Source organism: Natrix helvetica (assembly GCF_964273705.1).
Source record: "Natrix helvetica genome assembly, chromosome: 4".
Lineage (NCBI taxonomy): Eukaryota > Metazoa > Chordata > Lepidosauria > Squamata > Natricidae > Natrix > Natrix helvetica.
Window position 1 is genome coordinate 113,307,262 of NC_138550.1, and position 21,986 is coordinate 113,329,247.

Sequence of the window (21,986 nt, forward strand, 5' to 3'; positions counted from 1 at the left end):
ATTGCAATCCTGTTAAGCTGAATCAACAATTTCATTCATACAGTAGTCTAATTGAAATTTGCTGATTCAGCCCCAAGGCACAATATATCATACTAATACTTAAGTGCCTGGGTTTCCAAAATATGCTATTCCAAAGCACATTTTTTCCATGGGTGATGGGTGAACTAAATGTATGTCACTGATGTAATCATAATAATTCTTTTATTTCAGGCATAACAAGAAATGTGCACTTCTTAAATACTATGGGACATGATGACAAAGTCAAGGCATTGCTCTTTTTTTTTAAGGAAAAAAGAGGGAAAACAATTTCAAAACATTAATGGAAATATGCATAAATCTGGTTTTAGTCAAATTAGTTTTTCTAATGCCAACTAGTTAATTATTAAGGGGTGCTTTATAAAATTGAATTGAAATGGGAAATTAAAGAGTGTTTTCAAAATAGTGTGTGAGGCAGTAAACAACTTTTACTGACAATAGTAGCATTTTTTTTTCCTGCCATGGAAATGATGGGTTATTATGGCAATTGTAACATGACATGTTTATGAGATGTGAAATTTATCCTTTTTTAACGCAAATATGCTAATTTTTACTTTTCTTACACATGGCAATTTAGTTTGATATGTTTTGTCAGTGGGGATTATTTTCCTTCTTTGAAAAAACAATTGAGTGTTCCCATATTCAATCTGTTACAATCTCAAAGAATTAACAATTCAGCACATGAACCTGTCACACTCTTTGGGTCACAGCTAGCATAATACATCATTTAAGTGATGCCAATGAGGTTTCTGCACAGGATGGAAATAGATATTGAAGGATGTGTTCAAACATAGAAAGTTATACTTTTCATCTTGAAAAACAAAGAGTAGAATACTTTATTCATTCCTTTTCCTGTCCCTCTTTGTTGCTTATGGAAACTTTAGTTAACCTTTGCATTGCTGTTTTAAAAGTAATTTGCATTACTAAATTGTCAAGAATTAGTGCTTATCTCCTTCCAATCAATACAAAATCAAGGGGCATAATTGTAAGGCATTTAAAAAAAAAACAACGCCCCTTAAAAAGGTTGAATTAAATAATGTCAGTTTGTAGCAGCAGTTAAAAACATTCCCTGCCCTTTGGAGACAAACTTTGTTAATTGAATAGAATATATTGCCTGCAGTTGTGACCCATTGCATTAAAACCCAAGCAACAATCCTTGGCACTAAACACGTTGTTTATTGATTTTTGTTTCCAGCTCATCCAAACAATCAGTGCAGTAGATAAAGATGATGCTATGGAAAACCATAATTTTTCATTCTATCTGATGGAAGAGAGCAAAAACGGTTCCAGTTTTGAACTTGAAGATAATGAAAGTAGGTAATGAACATGGTTTGGGGATATCTGAATTTATTTCTTTTTCATTACTAGATTAGAAACTGAATGTTCATATCAAAGGAATGTTTTGCTTATTTTGAAAAATGACCTCCATGGGCACCACTACTCTGGGTTCTCCCCTCTGTTGACATTAGTGGCTGTCATGGCTCAGAATCACAGCCTGAGATACATCCCCTCAAAATCAAAAAAATATATATCCAATTGCCTTTTGGAAAACCCCTTTGGGGCAACCATCACCTGGAGACTGAGAATGTCCATAGACTCCTGATGGCCATTAAAGATCCCTTCTCTATGGACTTTCTCTTGATGGTCCTTTGAAAACTTCTCTTTGCTGTGTGCCAATTGCAGGGATTGTCATTGAGTATTCTCTTTTGGCTACTGTCCCTGGCACCCTCTCTTTCCCATTTACGTGGTCATCCTGAACACTGTTATAATCCTACTTTTGTTCCTCGGCCATGTTCACTGCTGGGTGGAACTCAACTAAGTGCCCTACTCAGCTGTTTCAAAAAGGCTGGCTTCCATTTCCTCTGTGCTTGCTTCATTGCACATAATCCATGGGCCTAATCCATCTCCAGATTATGAGGCCTGACAACTGTCAGCCTCTCTTCCCTTTGGGAGTCACTATTGCCATACATGGTGTCCTTGGCAGTGACATTGCTGTTGGCTGTGGACATCTTTGTAGCCGTCCTTACCTTGAACATTATTTTGCCCCACAGTGGGTATGGCTGTTGTGGTAGTCCATAGGAGATGTGGGATGTCTTAGTGGACATATTTTGTTAATAATGGTAACAATAGTGGATCTTCTGATAATAAAGTAAAGCACTCCAAACTCGATTGCAGAAAATATGACTTCAGCAACAGAGTGGTGAATGTCTGGAATGTTCTGTGGTTTCTTCCCCCAAACCCCCATAACTTTAACCTTAAACTGTCTACCGTGGACCTCACCCCATTCGTAAGAAGTCTGTAACAGGGCGTGCATAAGTGCACCAGTGTGCCTACCGTCCCTGTCTTATTGTCCCCATTTATTCGCACCCATTTCCTGTGTTCGTGTCCATGTTTATACTTATACCCGTTATCTGATATGTGTTTGACAAACTAACTAAATAAATAAACTTCAATGTTTAAATAAGACATTTAAAAATGGTGTTCGAGATTTCAGTGATCTATTTTGAGAGACTGTTCATATCATAGTAAATTCTCACCACCTAAAATAATTATCCAGTGGCTAGAAGGTCATCAGAGGGCTATGCATTTACAAGCTGACTTGAGTTATTGGAAGAGCTTTGGTTGTAAAATGTTGTGCAGTGTGATTGATAGTAAAAAAACAGACAACCAGAGAAGAAATTATCCAGGGAAGAATGAGAGGTGACAAGAAAAAGTGCCAGATCTCCCAATAATTTTCATCTGGTTTGTTATAACCAGCATTCTATTTTTTTATTCCTCAAATTTATTTCCACTATTTTCTCTAAGCTCTAGGTCATCTCTACTATAAAGTCATAAACTCTGTTCGGTTTTGTTATCCTTTGCTTTAAATTATAAGATTGTAATCCCCCGAGGAATTCCTACCTAAGAAATATTATCTGTTCTCTCCTGTGTTGTTGGGTTTTTTTTAAAACAGAGGCTAAGTCTTTGTGACTGGGTCATATATGACTTAAGATACTGATCAAGCTGGGTACATGATCTCTGGCTTTCTAAACAGCATTTATTATTTGGCCTATTTTTTTTTTAGTAGGCAAGAGTGCAGATAAGTCAGTGATAGTAAGTTTAGAGCATATAGTTTTCCTACATAAAGAAGCTTACATTATCCATGACCTGAAGTAATAAACATTAGTATTAAAAAAACTGTACTTGATCTGAAGCCAACTATTGACTCCCAAAAAATCATTTTTGTGGTCCTTTGTTCTTTCCTCTGAAAGACATAATCTGTTAATTCATCCTTTCTTCTTTAATTTTTCTGTCCCTTGGCATGGCCTTTTTTTCTGCTTGCTCTCTTCGAGAGATAATTGCTTTCAGAAAAGGAAGTTTGGGTAATGGTGAATCAGACTACTGATTTGCAACATCTGAATCTTATTTGCATGATCTTTGATATGTTGTATATGAGCAGCTGACAGAAAATATAACTCTCATCATTATTACTATAATTTTGATTATTAAATTTATCATCTATAAAATACCCTATTAACTTATTTTCCTATGGTAACTCAGTACTATCTGTTATATCAAATATAAAGGAAAAAGAGTTGTGGTCAACTTTCTTTTGATAGAAAAAAAATCTACACAGGAATGTCTGAAAATAGGTGCTTGGTAGGACCTCCAATAAGTTATTGAGATATACTTGGCATCATTGAAAAGTATAATTGATTAGACTCTTATTTTAAGAGCTATTTTATAAATATCTAGTTCAGGTTCTTGTTTTTTTAATGTATAGAAATCTATATGAAAGGTTCATAGTTGCTTTCTAAATATGAAAACTTTTCATACTAAAGACCTTTCTTTTATCTGGTAAAGCTGCCAAGTGCTGAGTGGTATTAGAAAAGCATATAGAAAAGCAAAGAAGCTGGATTGAAAATGAAGCAAAGGTGTAATATTAATAAATGCTTAAGCTGCATTTGCTAAAATGAAATGAAGGAAAAAGAAATGAAATTCATAATTATAGAACTTTTTTTTTGCGTCTTTCTACTGATGTTATCATGGGGATGGCTTTTCTGTGCTGTGGTGATATGCAGCATATGGATCCTGAAAACTGAGAAAGAATAATGTAGGGGATACTAATTTTTAAAAATCTGAAGGGAAAATCTAAGTTGAACAGCTGATAAAAATTACAGCAAAGGTCACTAAAGGTATCCTGCAGAGACTTAGAAGAAGAGCTATTTCTAATTCAGCCAAAGCATACATTGCTCATATTTAGCTTGCTAATTATAATAAATGTTCTGGCTAACTGAATAAATCAATAAAGCTAACTTCTGGAAAGTTCACGGTGGTATAAATAAGAAGTGACATGTTTACTTTTGGACTTGATAATATGGCATCCTGAATTCCAAACCCATCGTATTTAAGTATAATTTCCTAAATGACTTGTTACTTTGGATAATGGAAAGGCAAACACAGGCTAACTGTAACAACAGCTCATTATTAACTCAGTAGCAACTATGTACAATCCAGCAAAGGTTGAGTCTGACAGCAGCCCTTTTATAGGGAGCTGTCAGACCCTTCGACCAATGAGATTAAACCTCTGTTCCCGCTGGAGCAGAGGACCTTGGTGGAAACCATTATAGCTGAAGCTATTATCTAACAACCCTCCCCTCTTAGATGGAGTAATCCTACTGGTTACATAGTCACACAGGTAGGTGGGCTTTTTAGTAGCTCTGTCTGACCTGCGCAGTTCAGTCGGAGGGTGTTCTTTGGACAGGTCGGACAGATCTGTTTGCTCCACAGCTCCGCTTGGTGGAAGCTCCTGTAAACTTTCACAGGCCGCGGCTGGACCTTCTAGAGCCAGTTTGCTCAGAGCTCGCTGCGGGCCTGCAACACAACCAGATAAGTTCCCCGGTACCCTTGGGCTTGAGCTGCTTGTAGACGAAGTTAGTTCTTGCTCTGTTTGGGTAGGGCTTTGGCTAACTCATTCAGGAGTTACCTCTGGTTGCCTAAGAGTGGAGTTGGAGAGGCGGCCACGGAGTTGGTCAACGTGCCTTCTCCAATTCCGACCGTCCTCAAGCTCTACAAGATAAGAGAGAGGCCCAGTGATGCCTATCACTGTGGCAGGAATCCACAGAATTCCCCCAGCGTAGTTGTGGGTATAAACTGAATCCCCTACATTAAAATTCCGAATTTTGCTTGTGGAGTCAGGGTGCTATGCAGCAGAATAGTTTGGGTGCAGCCTGTCTAAGTGGGACCTTAGCTGGCGACCCATGAGAAGCACTTCTTCTCCCTTTAGTGGCACTGGGCATGATGTGCTGAATTAGCAAATAGTGGTCAACCCATGTTTGCCAATTTCCAGGGCCCATCCTAGATAGGGCCTCTTTTGTAGATCTCACCATTCTCTCTGCCTGACCATTGGATGCCGGATGGAATGGCACAACCAGGGCATGTCTGATTCCGTGTGCTTCTAAGAAGGTCTCGAATTGCATGGGGGTGAATTGGGTCCCGTTATCAGAGACAAGGACGTTGGGCAGGCTGTGCGTGGAGAAAAGTCTCTGCAGTACCTTGATGACTGCTTCTGCTGCAGTGGTGGTCATCAGGACTACTTCTAGCCATTTCAAGTAGGCGTCCACAACTACGAGGAATGTCTGGCCATGAACTGGGCCAGCAAAATTAATGTGCACCCTAGATCACAGTGCTTGCGGTTGCTTCTACTCCTTAGTGGGTGCCTCTGGGGGAGCTGGTCTGGACTCCTGGCATGGTGTGCAGGTAGTCACCCATTCTTCGATCTCTATATCCATGTTAGGCCACCACACGTAACTCCTGACCAAATACTTCATCCTGACAATTCCAGGTTGCCCTACGTTTAAAGCCTCTAATACTGCAATGCACAGTTTGTGTGGAACAACGACCACTGCAAACAGCCATTAACAACAGACAGTTCATCACGCTTACTATGGTACATTTTGAATTCAGTCCCAACAGGCCCCTTAGGCCACCCCCTCCACACCCAGTTCAAAATTTGTTTGATGGTGGGGTCTTTTGCAGAGTGATGGGCAACATCACTAGACGAGACAGGACCAGTCTCTAAGCAGTCAATGAGAAGAACTGGCGTCTCGGGGGTAGGGTCAGGAAGAAGTTCTGGTAGCGGGCAGCGGCTCAAAGTGTCGGTGTGCCCCAAAGTGGAGCCTGGTTGGTGGATGAGGCGCTAGGAGTAGTCAGCTAAGAAAATGATCCATTTGTTCATCCTCGCTGATAATGACACAGGAGTAGGCCATTCCCCAGCCAGCAAACCCAGTAGCGGTTTATGGTCCGTAATTAGTTCAAAATTGCGACCGTATAGGTACTCATGGAACCTTTTTACTCCAGCCACTGCAGCCAAAGCCTCACGGTCCAGCTGGCTGTAGTTCTGCTCAGCAGCGGACAAGGTCCTAGACTAAAAGGCTATGGGAACCTCAGGTCTGTTGGGCATGTGGTGGCTGAGGAAGGTTCCGACACCAAATAGGGAAGTGTCACAAATTAACACAAGTGGCAGGGTCTGGCTGTACTGAACCAGGAGTCTCTGACAGTAGTCTCTTCACCGTGGCAAATGCAGCTGCTTCGGCTCTGCCCCAGGACCACTTTGCATTCTTTGCCAGGAGACGATGTAAGGGCTCAGCAACGGTGGCTTTCTATTTAAGAAAGCCGCTGTAGAAATTAAGGAGCCCCTGTAACTCAGTTTGATTGTGAGGTGTAGGGGCATCCTGCTTTAATTTTTCTCATGGTCAGGTGAATCCCAGAGCCTCAATTAGGTATCTTAAGAATTGAACCCTTGGCACGTTAATTTGGCATTTTTCTTTTTTGAGATGGAGGCCGTTGTCTCTAATTCTAGCCAAAACAGTTCATAAACGTTTGAAAAGTTGCACCTCATTTGCAGCAGATACCAAGATGCTGTCAAAATAGGGGACGACTCCTGGAATATCCTGCAAAAGCCATTCCATGACACTTTGGAACAGTCCAGGGGCGATACTAACTTCAAATTGCAGGCGGTGACATTTGAATGCACCCCTGTGTGTCACAATGGTTTGGGCCTCCACTATAGCGTCATCTACAGGCAATTGTTGGTATGCCTGCGCCATGTCCAATTTAGTGAATACTTTGCTGGGGCCAAAATAATGTAATAGGTTTTGTACAATGGGTACAGGGTAAGCACTTTGTTGTAACGATTGATTGTGCATTTGTAGTCCACGCAGATACAGACAGACCCATCAGATTTGACAGGTGTCACTATAGGGGTCTCCCAGCATGCGTGATCAACCGGCTCTAGGATTCCCTGGCCTACGAGTGTGTCAATTTCCAGATCAATTTTGGGGCAGAGAGTGAAAGGTACTCTCCTGGGTATTAGCCTTATGGGGCTATGTTGGGGACCAAATTAAAAGAGATTGGAGTCCCCATATACTTACCCAGACCGGTTCCGAAGACGTCTTCAAATTCCTTAAAAATCGCTTCAGCGCTCTCGTCTTTCAAGGCATTGATACCGGTCACTTCTAGGCCCAGGGTTTCTAACCAGTCAAGACTCTGGAGGCTCTGCAGGTCGCCGCTGACCACCATCACTGGGAGCTGGCCGCTGCATTTCTTGAATTGCACCCAGAAGGTGCCCTGGCCCACAATGGGGACTCGGTTCCCCTGGTAATCACGGAGGCATTTGTCAGGGGCTCCTAGATGCTGCTTCTTCAGGCTAGGGATAGCCTCCTTGAGTGTAGACCATGGCATGATGGTCTGTGATGACCCTTTGTTGATCTCTATCTTGCATGGAGAGCCCTCGATGAGGACTGTGACCCTCAGCTTTTTTGGCCGCCTAGTGTGGACTGGCCGATTGAGGTGTGATAGGTGACTCTGGTGTCACCCTCTGAGTGCTGTGGTGGCTTCTGCCATGCTCCTTGGTTGGGCCTCTGCTGGCTGTTGGATCGGCTTCTTCGTTGCCAGATCGTCATGGAGTGCTCGCTTCTGCAAATTTTGGCAATGTGCCCCTTTCGTTCATAGCAGATAGCGTCATGGAAATGGCAAGCCGATTGGGCATGGTCTCCTCCGCAGCTAGTGCAAGGTGGGAAACCCTGTTCGAATTTGCGCACCAGCTTGGTGTGGCTACTGTGCATGCTGCAGCTGTCATTTTTTCACCTTCTGAGCTCTCGGCCTCTGCAGCCTCATGATGTACGCGCATGTTCTTTCGCACATCTTGTGGAGTGCTTTGGCACTGCGGGGTTTCTGTTGACTTGAGGGCCGATTCTGCTGCCCTGGCTTCGTCCAAGGCAATTTGTAGAGTGAGGTTAGATTTGGTGAGTAACCTCCTCTGTAAATTAATGTCCTGCACACCGCATATGATGCGGTCAAGAATAAGCTTGTCAAGGTTTCAGAACTCGCAATATGCTGTGGCCTTTCGTAGCGCCGCAACGTACTCGTTGATTAATTCACCTTCCTTCTGGTTGCGAATATTAAATTCATGCCAGTGGACATGCTTGGACGGCTTGGGAGTGTAGGGAGTCCTCAGTGTCTGCTGGAGCACGGACCATGCAACCGATTGTAGTGGCATTGGTTCTGACAGGTCTTTGTCAGTTTTGAACACTTCCCGTCCACAGTAACCGAGGAACATGTTCTTTTTGAGGCCTTCAGAAAGGCCCATGACGTCGTTGGCTTCAAGGAAGCAGTTGAACCTCAGCATATACGAATCCCAGTGCTCGGTGACTGGGTCATACGAAGTCAGTGGGGCATGCATGGCCATTTTGTGTTCTGAAGGTGTTTTGAGTTTGCTGCTCAAAAATGGCTGCTCGAAGCCATGCTGAGGTCCGGGCTGGTTTTACTTTGCTGGATTGCTACACTCTTTTTGGTTCACCTAGTTGCCTTCCAATCCCACCTTTGTCGCCAGTGTTAGATTGGGTAATGGAAAGGCACACCCAGGCTAACGGTAAGAGCAGCTCTTTATTGTAACAGAACAAGTATGTACAATCCAGTGAAGTTTGAGTGTGACGGCAGCCCTTTTATAGGGAGGTGTCAAACTCTTCGACCAATGAGATTAAATGTCTGTTCCCGCCAGAACAGAGGACCTTGGTGGAAACCTTTATAGCTGAAGCTAGTATCTAACAGGACTATTGATATTATATGGCTAAAATATATATTTGGTAATTTATATCTAACCCTGATTTGGGCTTTAAGTTAATATACAACTCAGGAATAAGCACCCCAGTAAATCCTCTAAGTTTAGAAGTTATTATTCCATGATTAACTGTCGATGATAGTACCCTACATAAAGGCATTTTATTACCCGTAACCTATGTACAGTATGTGCCCAAATATTGCTTTACATTGGTGCAGCAATATTATGATTTATCAAGGCACTTCATGTTGTTTTGGGGGCTCCTCCATCATGGCTAGAAGCCAAATGAGGCAGACAAAATTATGGAAAAGGAATAGACGAATCACTTTGTTCTCTAGAAGCAGAACACAATTGTGTTCTTGAACAAATCAGCTTTGAAGGAATATTTTGCTCTAAGCACTGTCTTTGAAAGTCTGCACAGCTTTATTAGTGTTATGCCATTTTATACGTTACCCCAGCTACTCATAAATATAATATTCAAGTCTAGTTTAAAGCATTTTCAAAAACACATCTTAAAAATGGCAATAAAACCCAAAATTTTAAGCTCAGGAGTTCAGGCTAAGCAAATATATCATTTGTTTAAAAATGTCTGCATGAAATTCTATATATTCCTCAAAAACAACGGGGACACCAATGACAGTGTATGGAATTGTGGAAAATGATGCAATTGTAGCAAAAAATAAGTATTTTTTACAACTCCCTCTTTCCAGAGAAAGTGTAGAACTGTTAGATACTGCAGAACTGAAAGTCAATGTTTTGTTATTCTGTACATTTTAATTTTTTACTGTTATATTGGTAGAATTTACAAGAATATAAATTTGCATTTTTTAAATTCAGTTTTAAAATTCTACACTGAAACTGATCTGTTGATAAATAGTTTTTTTTAATTATTATTTTACAGATAACACTGCCAGGATCTTTACTACAAGAAGTCGGTTCCATCATTCTGAACAATTTCTTTATCCCTTGCCCATACTAATTGTGGACAATGGAATCCCTGCTCTAACTGGCACCAGCACTTTAACGGTCACTGTGTGTGATTGTAATGAAGAAGTTAGCCTTTTGTCCTGTAGATATGGAGCGTTCCTGATTTCAATGGGGATTAGCGTACAAGCTTTAGTTGCTATTGTGGCTTGCCTACTTATAATATTAGGTAATTTTTTTTCTTCTGTTTTATGCAAAATACATCTCTGCTACCGTTTCATTGATTAGACCAGGGAGGGTCAAACTCAAGACCTTAAATCTGCTTAAATCTGGCCCGTGGGGCCAGCCTGGAAATAGCAAAGGACCAGCCCGCAGTGCCTCTGGCATCCAAAATTGGGTGCAGGAGGCCACTTGTAGCCCCCATGCCCCATTTTCAGCCTGGATGGCCTTCTGCAGCACTTTGCCAGCCAAAACGGGGCACTGGGGGGGGTGTGCCACAGGAGACCATCCAAACCAAAAATGGGTCACAGGGGCTGCCTGTGCCCCCCCCATGCCCCTTTTGACTGGTGGGGTGCTGCAGGTGGCATCCTTCTCATCTGTGCCCCCCCCTCGCAGAGGAGAAGTACAATGCTAATCCAGCCCTCAAAGCAATCAAGTTTGATATCCCTGAATTAGACCATGCTGCTTATTTTGGTAGATGGCTTGGATCCAGAACATAAGATGAATAAAGCATTTGAGTCTTCTGCCCTTCTTTTTCTTACCAACCTCCAGTGGTCCCCTCCCAACCCCCCCCAACCCCCATCCTGTGGAGAATAACATGGTGGCTGTAGCACTGGAATGAAGAGAGAAGGAAAAATGTTGAAAACTGGTGGAGAAAGATAGATTTTGCCCAAAACACTCCACAATGACCTTGGTTTGATTTTCTCAGTGTGACCTCTTTGTTCATCTCTCCCCCAAGCTAACTCATAATGTTCACCACTGTCCACAGTTCATTAAAGCTCATTTCGGTGGACACTGGGGGCTTGGTCAGAAGGGGAAAAAAGAAATGGAAAGTCAATTTTAACCTCCTCTGTTCTACAGAAGGATATCTAGCTCCAACATAATGTATCAATTATGTTTAGACATTTTCATCAGTCACACTATTTAATCTAAACATCTGTTTGCACATTACTTAGATTATCAGTTGACACCTAAAAATATGACCTCATTCCATCACAGACACAATTTAAGTAACCACATAGCTACTAGGATTTGCATGTTTGTTCTTTGCAGACTTCTCAAATATTTGTTAATCTTTTTTTCCCCTGTTTTGTTTGCTTGCTTGGCAGTATTTGTTTTAGCAGTTGTGGCTTTGAAGCACCAAACAAAGCCAGCAGCATTTCATGAGAAAGGAGAAATATTCAGAGAGAATATTTTCAAGTATGATGATGAAGGAGGTGGAGAACAGGACACTGAGGCTTTTGATATTTCAGCACTGAGACCACAAACTGTTCTGCGACCTCACAAGCCACGAAGAAATATTACAACAGAAATCCAGAGCCTTTACAGGCAATCTCTTCAAGTTGGTCCAGAAAGTGCAATATTCCGGGAATTCATTAATCAAAAGCTAGAAGAAGCCAATTGTGATCCAGATGTTCCTCCTTATGATTCCCTCCAGATTTTTGCTTTTGAAGGAACAGGTTCATTGGCTGGGTCCCTTAGTTCATTGGAATCAAACTCAGTAGGATCACTTATGAATGACCATTATGATTACCTTGTTGAACTAAGACCTCAAGTCAAAAGTCCAGGAAGCATGAATGGCCACAGTTCAGCAGAATGGTTAAGTGTTAAGAAGTGCTAATATCAAACAAGTGGGAAAGAATTGGAAGGGCGATTAGGATAATCTGAAAAAATCAGAAGACAGAGAAATTGATGGTTCTGCCAAGCACAGTTAAACTCAGCACAAATCTTATTGCTGACACATCCTTTTCTAATACACACTATCACAACTGAAAAAAAAGTCAGCACATGGGAATAAGAGATCAGCATTCTTAAAAAGAAGATTCTGAAATAAATAACAAATTGTGCTACTCTCAGATTATCTTTTGGGTCTTAGCAGGCACAAGTATATTTTATTTTGCAAACGCCATATTAAAATCAGGAGCAGAATCTATATTTTCTAAGAAAGTTTTCAGCAAAAGAAAGACATTAGAGTGCAGAATTTTATTTTTTGAACTATTTACAAAACTGCAGATATATTGACTGCAGTTTAATTATTATCATAGTAAACTAATATATGCACACACACTTGTTTGAAAATATAAATGCAATTATATGGAATTATATATGAATGAATTTATAAAAATGAAAAATAATGTGGGTGAACTGGAAACCTGGAGGAAGATCAAAATAATATGTGTTTTCCATAATCATGTATAGGTAAATCCCCAGATCAAACTTCCTATATTTTCCTACAGTTTTCTTAAGTCTCACAGCTTCCGTTCCCCCCCAGATAAATTAACCAGTTTGCTATTACAAATAACTTAGCATTTGATTGTTGCTTATGCCTCTACATATTTTTAGAATATAAATTATTTTATTTTTCTAAAACACATTAGAATAAAAGTATGGATTGTTAATAAATTTTGTGGAATCACTGTACTGGAATTAGAGTTTGAAATGATAGTTGAATTTGTGATTCAAGAATCAAGTAAAAGAAGTTATTCTACTTTACATATTTGATTAAATTTTAAAACATTGGCCATGGAGTATGATGGGAAAATATTAAAATATTTGTGACTGCTACTCTTGGGGAAGTGGGATGAAAATAGCAAAAAAATGTATGTAGGATATTAACCAAACATATATAGGATATTAACCAAAGTGTTACTTACATAGCTTCAAGAATTCCACCACAATCAAATTTTAAAATATTCTCTGTATTTCTGTTAAGGTAGCAATAGGTTTAGAGAAAAAGGGCTAAAGCAGTCTTTAGATTGCCAGAAAACAGCATACAGTGAACTGTATCAAACCACTGCAGAAAATTGAAGGAAGGAAGGAAGGAAGGAAGGAACGAAGGAAGGAGACAGGGAGGGAGAGAAATAAAAGGAAAGAGAGAGGGAGAGAGGGGGGAGGAAATGAGGAAGGAGGGAGGGAGAGAAGGAAGGGAAGAAAGAAGGAAAGAAAAAATAAAAAAGAAGGAAAGAAGAAAGAAAGAAAGAAAGAAAGAAAGAAAGAGAGATTTTGTTAAAGTTTAAAAAGTTTACCACTTAGAGTTTATTGGCTTGCCTTAGTGTCAAGGTTAGCCACACTTGTTTATGGAATAATTTAAAAGCATGCATGAGAAGCAAGTGCATCAAGGCTTCTTTGTATATGATACAATACTATATAAATCAGTGACGTGTGGTGAGGTTTATGACTGGTGAGGCACTGACACAGTGCTGGGTTTCAAATATTTTTAGACTTGTGGACTTCAACTCCCAGAATTCCACAGCCAGGCATGCTCAGTTCCAATTTAAAGCGACAGCATTTGTTTTTCTCCTTTGCTCCTTCTTTCTTTTTCTTTTTCTTCTCCTTCCCCTCCTTCCTCCCTCTCTCCCTTCCTCCCCCTCTCTCAAACACACACACACACACACACACACACACACACAGAAGTTGGATTGGACTATCTCTCCTACCCCTTCCCTCTCTCACTCACTCTCAAACACCCCCCCACACACACACAAAAGTTGGATTGGATATCTTTTCCAGTGGCTTGAAAGCAGCTCCTCTGCCATCCCCCCCATTCCCCTGCTGCCTTTCCCAAACACCTCCACCATTGCAAATGCAGCCTGCTGTCTGGGTGGGAAATGCCTGGAACACAATAAAGCCCACCCACCACCTCCTGCTGGCAGGCTGGGGTGAGAGGAGAGGCAGAGAAGCCGGAGGGGAGCCGAGCCAAGCCTTCCAAAAGAAAGAGGCTGGGGGGAAGTGTGTGTACTACAGCATGGTTCTTTGCCTGGCTTCCTGCCTCCTCCTGTGGTCTCCTCAGTGCTCGCTTGTGCTCTCCCTCCCCAAGTGTAGTTTGATTGCAGGTGGAGCCACGTTGCCTTTTCAAACTTGTAATCAGTGAAGCTGGGCTAGATTTTTATATAGTTTTATCCAGCTGTGTGTGTGTGAGAGAGAAATGAATGGGGGCCTGGGGAGGAAGTCACTACACTTGGGGAGGGAGAGCACCAGTGAGATTAAGCAGAGTCATCCACGGTGAGGCAGCAACTAGCTCAGCTTTTTCCTTTTACTTTTTTTTTTCATGATGAGAGTGGTGAGGCTGTGCCTCACTTGCCTCACCTGACTGCACGTCACTGCTATAAATGAATACTCTATTATACGCAATAGACTAAAAACCGAGCACTTTATCTAAGAGTCATTTATTTGCTGAAAACTCACTCTCAGGCAAAAGAAAAATAAATCAGGCTTCTTTTCCCTGTTTAATATTTTGAAGGGATGGTGTGGAAAATGCAAAGGAATATAAGGGAAATTGAAATAGTAGAGATTGTCTTACTATTCAAATAGAGTTATTTGGTAATTAATGAATTATATGAATTTGAGGAAGAGGAGAGAGAGAACCAAGCAAAATAAACTCAAAGATGCCTCTTCTTTTGCCCTTCCAGGCAGATCTATATTAAAAAAAAATGAAACTGAAACAAGTAACAAAATACTATTCCCCCAAGTATTTTGATAAGTAGGGTTGATGAAGGAGATAAAACTCAATGGCTCATATCAGTATTGGATTCCATTCAAGTCTCATAAGTTGATTCAGCAACAATGTTTAAACATGGACCATATGCTGATTCCCAAATCACCTTTGAACTCTGAAACAATTGAAATCGCCTGATTCAGTTCAATGTCTCAGAGAGATTTGAAGGCAAAATCTGATAGAATCTCATGAACTTGAAGATCCTTTCAATGCTTTGCAAAACCATCCTAGTCAACTTGCGTTCACATTTGTTAGTTTTCAAAATTCATTTAGCTACCTGCGGGATCGCATCCTCCCACACACATCCCTGCGGCCAATTCACTCTCACAGGGAGGGGCTTCTCCTGGTGCCGTCCACTAGGCAATGCCAACGGGCGACACCGAGGAGTAGGGCCTTCTCTGTGATGGGCCCAACCCTCTGGAATGACCTCCCCCCCGACATTAGAACCACTACTGACCTCCGCTCCTTCCAGCAGAAATTGAAGACACACCTGTTCCGACTGGCTGGCCTGGCATAATTATAACGTCTACCTCCTGGCATACATATTTTTTACTGGTTTTTAGAGGGATTGTTTCTTTTAAACTTAATTTTACAGGATATTGGGGTTTTAAATTTTGTATATTCTAAATTATTTACTTAGCTGTACAGTTTTGCATATCTTTTTATCCTCCTCTTATATAGGTATATATGTATCTATCTATTTAATAATTTTAATTTGATATATTTCTGATACGGACTGTACACCGCCCCGAGTCCCTTTCGGGAGAGGGGGCGGTCTATAAGTGCTAAGAAATAAATAATAAATAAATAAATAAATAAATAAATAAATAAATAAATAAATAAATAAATAAATAAATAAATAAATAAATAAATAAATAAATAAATAATATATTGATTTCTCACTGGCAGAAATCTGAAAAAGTTTAAAATCAAGCAATTTCAAGGATAGAGCTGTATCTGCTTTAATTGCACTAACCAGCTTGTGTTACGGTATATAGAACAAAGTCTATTCACATCTACTGTAGCTCTTCCCTTCCTAAAAAATGATTGACTTCCTAGCCAGTTATTTTATTTTTATTATAGAATATAAAATTAGCTTCAGCAATCATTTTTATTATCAGAATATTAAAAACCTTTTAAAATGCTGACATAAAATTTTATGCATAAAATTAGTTAACATGCTAATACAAGGCATTAATGTTAATCTAATTCTTTAGGAAAGGATCCCATCCATTACATCTCTCCAAAATTAAATTAACTGTTCCTACTGTATTGTTTGTTTGCAAAGTCTCTAGACAGAATAAAATTGGCTTCAAACTATTATTCTCTGTTATTATAGCTAGCTGATAAGCCAGCCTTGGCCGGGTATTTATTTATAGGGGGAAAACATCCGGACCAAACTTAATTCCTAATGTTGGATTTCCCCCTCACCAGAGGGAGCCCCCTTGTGGAGTACTGTGAAGCCATTACCATGGCAACATCACTGTGCTGTACAGTAGAATCGGCGGGTTGCAGGTGGTACATCCCAGTACGGGCGTACCGGTGCCTTCCGGGAGCACCGGGTTCCATTCCAGTATGGTGCTCTGGAGGGCCCACCCGCTTGCCCAAGCTCCTTACATGTATTTGAGCTCTTTGGTGGTTCTGCACATGCACACGGAGCGTACAGTGCCTGCGCGATAATCTGCTGAGCATCTGGAGCATCGTAGAGGTGTCATGGAGGTAAGGACGCATGTGCGCACTGTGCACATGCATGTGGGGGATGCAAGATTAAACACTTGGACATTTTGTTTGGGGTATTGCAGGATGCAGGCCTTTCCATCTTACACAAAGCCACTAAAAATGATCACTCATCACCTTGCAATACGAAATTGTTAATGTTGTACATCTACATACCTGGCTGTACAGATGATATGGTTCTAGCTCAGCACAAGAGCTGTTAGGGATTGGATGTAGAAAAACAGACTTGGATTTAATCCCAGAGCTGCTGAAAACCTGGAAACCTTCTGATTCCAGAAATCATCTTGCCCTGAATAGGTTACATTCTGCAGATGCAGCTAGTTTACAATCTGGGGTTTCTGTAAAGGCTCATGGCATTGGTTTAAAAGCAAGGGGATATTATGGGGCAAAAATCTTTTTATCAACTCATAAAATTATAGGATTAAAATTTTGTGAAAGGTTGTTAACGGTTCTATGCTATTTGTCTGTCCAGGACTAGGCATCAAATACACCATGCCATATAAATAAATTGGCAACCATGACATAATCACAGCATTTAGCCAGTCTCAATCTCTCAAAACTAAGCAATGATTGGATTAGAACTTGGATGGGAAGCGATCCAGTAATACCAGAGCCCTACATTAGACTGGATTTTTTAAAGGTGCTGAAAGATGCTGTCAGCCTCTGTTTCGCTATTTGCTTTCGGCTGCCATTGAAATGGGGAGGCGGGCTGGTATTTGGGAGGGGGTTGGATACACATTGATATGTATACTTTCGCGCGCTTATGCCTCAGATCTTGTTTTACTTAGCTACTCTTTTCTTAACCAGTAAAAGTACTCTTTATTTATTTTTATTTATTTATTTCTTTGGATTTATAAACCGCCCCCTCTCCCAAAAAGGGACTCGGGGCGGTGTACAGTCAATGAAACACAGATAAAATACATAAATAACAATATAAATAATATATAAACAATTAAATACTTGAGCATTTGAGTGGAGGAGGTGAGACTGTACAAAGAAATAAATATAGTATAAAAGCCCTAAAACATCCCAATTAAAATACCCAAACCCAATTAAAATATATCCCCGGGAGGTAAGACTAAGAGTGTGCCAGGCCAGCTAATTTTATTCTGCAAAATGGAGTTAAGTTATTTCTTTCTTGGTTACTGAAGGAGGATGGCTTGACATTAAGCAAGATCTCAATTATGCACTAATCCCAGAGCTAACACCTTCCCAGAGGAGTGCAAATAAAACCAAAACCTTCAAAGGAATGACTTAACCAGGCAGCCACCAGGAGGATGACATGGGAGCGGCTGCATCCTCATGTCCCTTGGAGATGGAGCGGATGGCGGATCTGAATTTGGAGGAACAATCTGTCCGCCCCAGGTGGTCGTAGGGAGTGGGACAGAGTATGACCCTGAGGAAATTCTGGCTGGAGTTACCACAAGGCGACATTGGCGACCGGCAGCTGCAAGGCAGGACGCCCACGAGGAGAACCTTATGATGTCCCAGGCCATGAAACTCTTTCAAGAGGCTTGGGAGAGGCGACGTTTACGCGAGGGCGGTCCCAAAAGAGAAGCTGACCTCCCAGACCTAGAGGAGAGAACTGCAGAAGCCCTATTCTGCCCAAGGGGGGCCCTGGGGGCAGACAGTGGGGCTCATCAGGATGGAGAAACTCTGCCAGCAACAGCAGCAGCCACCGCAAGAGCACTTCCAAGAGGTGGGGAGCCCGCAGATGCCAGATGGCAAAAGTTCCTCCACTTGGTGTGAAATTTAGAGGTGACCCAAAGGAACTAGTCTGGAATTTCATGCAACCATTCGGAGAAGATCTCCCCACAGAAGGAGCCAAGGTAAGAATGGTTGCCATGGTGCTGGAGAACAAGGCAGTGGCATAGATGGTTGCCCTGCATAATGATGACTCCTCCCTGCTGAGAGACTATAATAGGTTTATGGCCACCCTGAGGAAATGCTTTGACCCGCTCACGGAGCAGAAGGCCAGAACCAGAATGAAAACCCTTACCCAGGGGAAGAACCCAGTGGCTGATTACATACAAGAATTTCGTGAATTGTCCATTTATATGCGGGATGGTTGGAAGAAGATTTAATGGACAGCTTCATGGATGGTTTAAACAAAGATGTATACCAAAAGTGTGTAGACACCCCCCCCCCCCGTAACTTGCAACGCTGGTACGAATTAGCAACAGATGTGGAGATCAATCTAGCCAGAGACAAGTGCCATGAAGATAATGAGAAAGAGAAAGCTACCCATCCCAATCCCCCCAAAGGAACTCCAAAAGGAGGGAAAAGTTGGTCTATAAGCAAGCCCCATTCTACCACCTGCTTCTGTTGTGGAAAGGAGGGGCACTGGGGAGCATATTGCCACTCCAATATTGGCCCAAAGCCCTCTGTCGGGGGCGGAGGAGAGGAAGCCAGACAAAAAACCCGGAAAGGGAAAAGACACCACCATGAAAGGGGTGAACCTGTTGCAAAATTCCTTCCCATCCTGAGAGAAGAAGAACTGTCTTCCTCATCAGGGGAAAGTGAAACCGAATCCAATGGTGATCATCTGGTGAGTTCCCACTCAGGCCCCATGACTATCCCAGTAGAACTTAAAGTGCCCTCTACTGGTGCCTAAGAAAAAATGCTTGCCTTTTTAGACTCGGGATGCACACGTTGCATTATTAGCCCGGAAGTGGTGGAAAAAATGGGCTTGGAACTAAGAACTTTGAAAGTCCCCATTGCTTTTTGCCAACTGGATGGATCTATAGCTGGAGGGGAGGCTGCCCATTTTGTGATTGAACTTATAGACATGTGGATGGGAGATCACCAGGAAACATTAAGTTTCATTGTAGCACCGGGGATGGACCAATCTCTCATACTGGGCTTACCCTGTTACATAAATGGAACCCACACATCAACTGGAAGAAAGGGTGGTTGCACATCCAATCCGTTAAACCCCCTGAGGGAGATGGGAGGGTTTCCAATATTACCAACATTGAAGCTAACCTAGCGGCCATGGTGCAGGAAAAAATTGAGGGGGAGGAGAAAATCCCAAAGGAATATTGGGACCTAAAGGAGGTTTTCAGTGAAAAATCTTCTGATAAGTTACCCCCTCACTGCACGACGGATTGCAGCATTGAAATCCTCCCAGGAGTAAAACTTCCAAAACCCCAGATCTACTCAATGACCCTATGCAAGATGGAGAATTACAGAAGTTTACTGACAAAAATTTGAAAAGGGGGCTTATTGAACCTGCTAGACCACGTGTGGCCACCTCTGTATTGTTTAGAGAGAAGATAGATGGCTCCTTTCGTCTCTGTGTGTGAATTACAAAAATTTAATTCTGTGTGTGTTGAAAATGTATACCCCCTCCCTCTGATGAAGGACATGTTGGCCCAATTGGGTAAAGGAAAGATCTTTACGAATTGGACTTAAGAGAGGCTTACTACAGAGTCAGAATCAAAGAGGGGGATGAATGGAAAACTGCCTTTAACTGCCCACTCGGGTGTTTTCAATTTGGAGTACTCCCGTTTGGCCTACAGGGGGTGCCAGCTGTCTTTATGCAATTAATAAATGAAGTTGTACATGAACACCTGTACAAAGGCATGATGGTCTACCTTGACGACATCCTTATCTACAAGGAAACACATGATGAACATGTGACTTTAGTACGGTCAGTACTCAAAAAAACTCCGGGCCACAGAACTTTATGCCAAACTGTCTAAATGTGAATTTCATCAAGAAAAAATTTATTACTTGGGCTACCGCATTTCCCACAACGGCATCAAGATGGACCCCGCGAAGGTCCAGGCTGTAACTGAATGGGCACCTCCTCGCACCTCATGTGCAAACTCAAGGAGGGCCTTGAGTCCAATCCTGGTTCAGAGAACATTCAAACGAATGCACTATGGAGGATGGACTGGCTTGGGTAGGAGCTAAGTTATATGTTCCTGCTAGCCTGAAGACTATTGTTCTTCAACGGGCCCACGATTCGAGGATGGCAGGTCATTTTGGATTTGTGAAGACTTTACATCTAGTTAAGAGACAATTTTGGTGGCCTTCATTGAAAAAAGACATTGAGTCCTACATAGCCAGTTGTCCAGATTGTGCTGCTGCAAAGCACCCACCGGGAAAACCCCAGGGCCTTCTCCAAGGTGTCGCCTGCCCTGAGGCCCCATGGAAGGAGATATCAATGGACTTCATTGTTGAATTACCAGAGAGTTCAGGCAATACTGTGATTTGTGTGATTACTAACCTGTTTTCCAAACAAGTTCATTTTGTACCCTGTTCCAAAATCCCATCGGTTAAATCGTTAGCTAAATTGTTTATTTCACATGTCTACCGGTTACATGGAGTACCAGAACACATAATTTCAGATAGAGGGGTCCAGTTTACCTCCCTCTTCTGGAAGGAGTTTCTGAAGCTAATTGGCTCCGCCCAGGGCCTAAGCTCCACTCACCATCCTCAAACTAACAGGGCTTGTGAACGGACTAATTCTGTGTTGCAACAGTACCTCCGGTGTTTCATTAATTATCAACAAGCTAACTGGGCTGAACTGTTACCACATGCTGAGGTGGCATACAACAACTCAGTGCACAGCAGTACTGGCTTGACCCCGTTTAGAGTTGTGTTTGGACAGGACTTTGTTCCAATTCTTGAGTTGCCTCAAGAGAAACCAAAAATTTTGTCCCTCTCTGAATAAAGCTACCAGCTTTGCCTTATTTGGCCCTTGACCCACCAGGCATTGGAGGCGGCTCACCAGGTGCACAAGAAACAGGCTGACAAAAAGAGGGTGAAGCAAAAACAATACAAAGAGGGGGAAATCAGGTGTTTTTGTCCACCAAGTTTCTACAAACCACCCAGCAATCAAAGAAATTGGGGCCAAAGTATGTCAATCCTTTCCCTATCGTGAAAATCATTAATCCTGTTTCTGTACGGTTGGAGTTACCAAAGCATCTTCATTGGATTTATCCTGTGTTTCATGTCAACTTGTTGAAAGCTGAGCACACTTCTTGTTTTTGTGCGCCCCTACCTCCACGCCCTGCCCCTCTTCTTATTGAGGGAGAGCAACACTTTGAAGTTAAAGAAATTTTGGATTCCAGGAAACATAGGAATCAAATTCAGTATCTAGTGTCCTGGAAACATTTCCCCCCCTCCCAGGCTGAGTGGGTGGATAAATCTCATGTTAGGGTTCCTAGGCTCTTACAGAAGTTTTACACTAAGTACCCTAATAAGCCTTGATCTTATTTGCATCATACATGTCTTATATTGCTTTTTCTATTGTTTTATTTTCTTACAGGGATTACTTCTTTTCCTGAAGGAGGGCCGGATGTCAGCCTCTGTTTCGCTATTTGCTTTCGGCTGCCATTGAAACGGGGAGGGGGCCCTGGTATTTGGGAGGCAGTTGGACACACATTTATATGTATGCTTTCTCACGCTTATGCCTCCGTTCTTGTTTTACTTAGCTACTTTCTTTTCTTAACCAGTAAAAGTACT

At 41.8% G+C, this 21,986-nt stretch overlaps 1 protein-coding gene across 1 annotated transcript in view; it reads left to right on the forward strand.

Moving 5' to 3' along the window:
- The window catches only part of LOC309392127 (cadherin-19-like), an 82,539-nt gene extending 69,847 nt beyond the window's left edge, over positions 1 to 12,692 (forward strand). The window contains exons 10-12 of the mRNA XM_081953120.1: positions 1,232 to 1,349; positions 10,038 to 10,289; positions 11,389 to 12,692. Of these exons, the coding sequence (XP_081809246.1) occupies positions 1,232 to 1,349; positions 10,038 to 10,289; positions 11,389 to 11,900 (882 nt within the window). The 3' untranslated portion in view covers positions 11,901 to 12,692. The remainder of the gene's footprint in view (positions 1 to 1,231; positions 1,350 to 10,037; positions 10,290 to 11,388) is intronic.
- Positions 12,693 to 21,986: the final 9,294 nt, after the last annotated feature.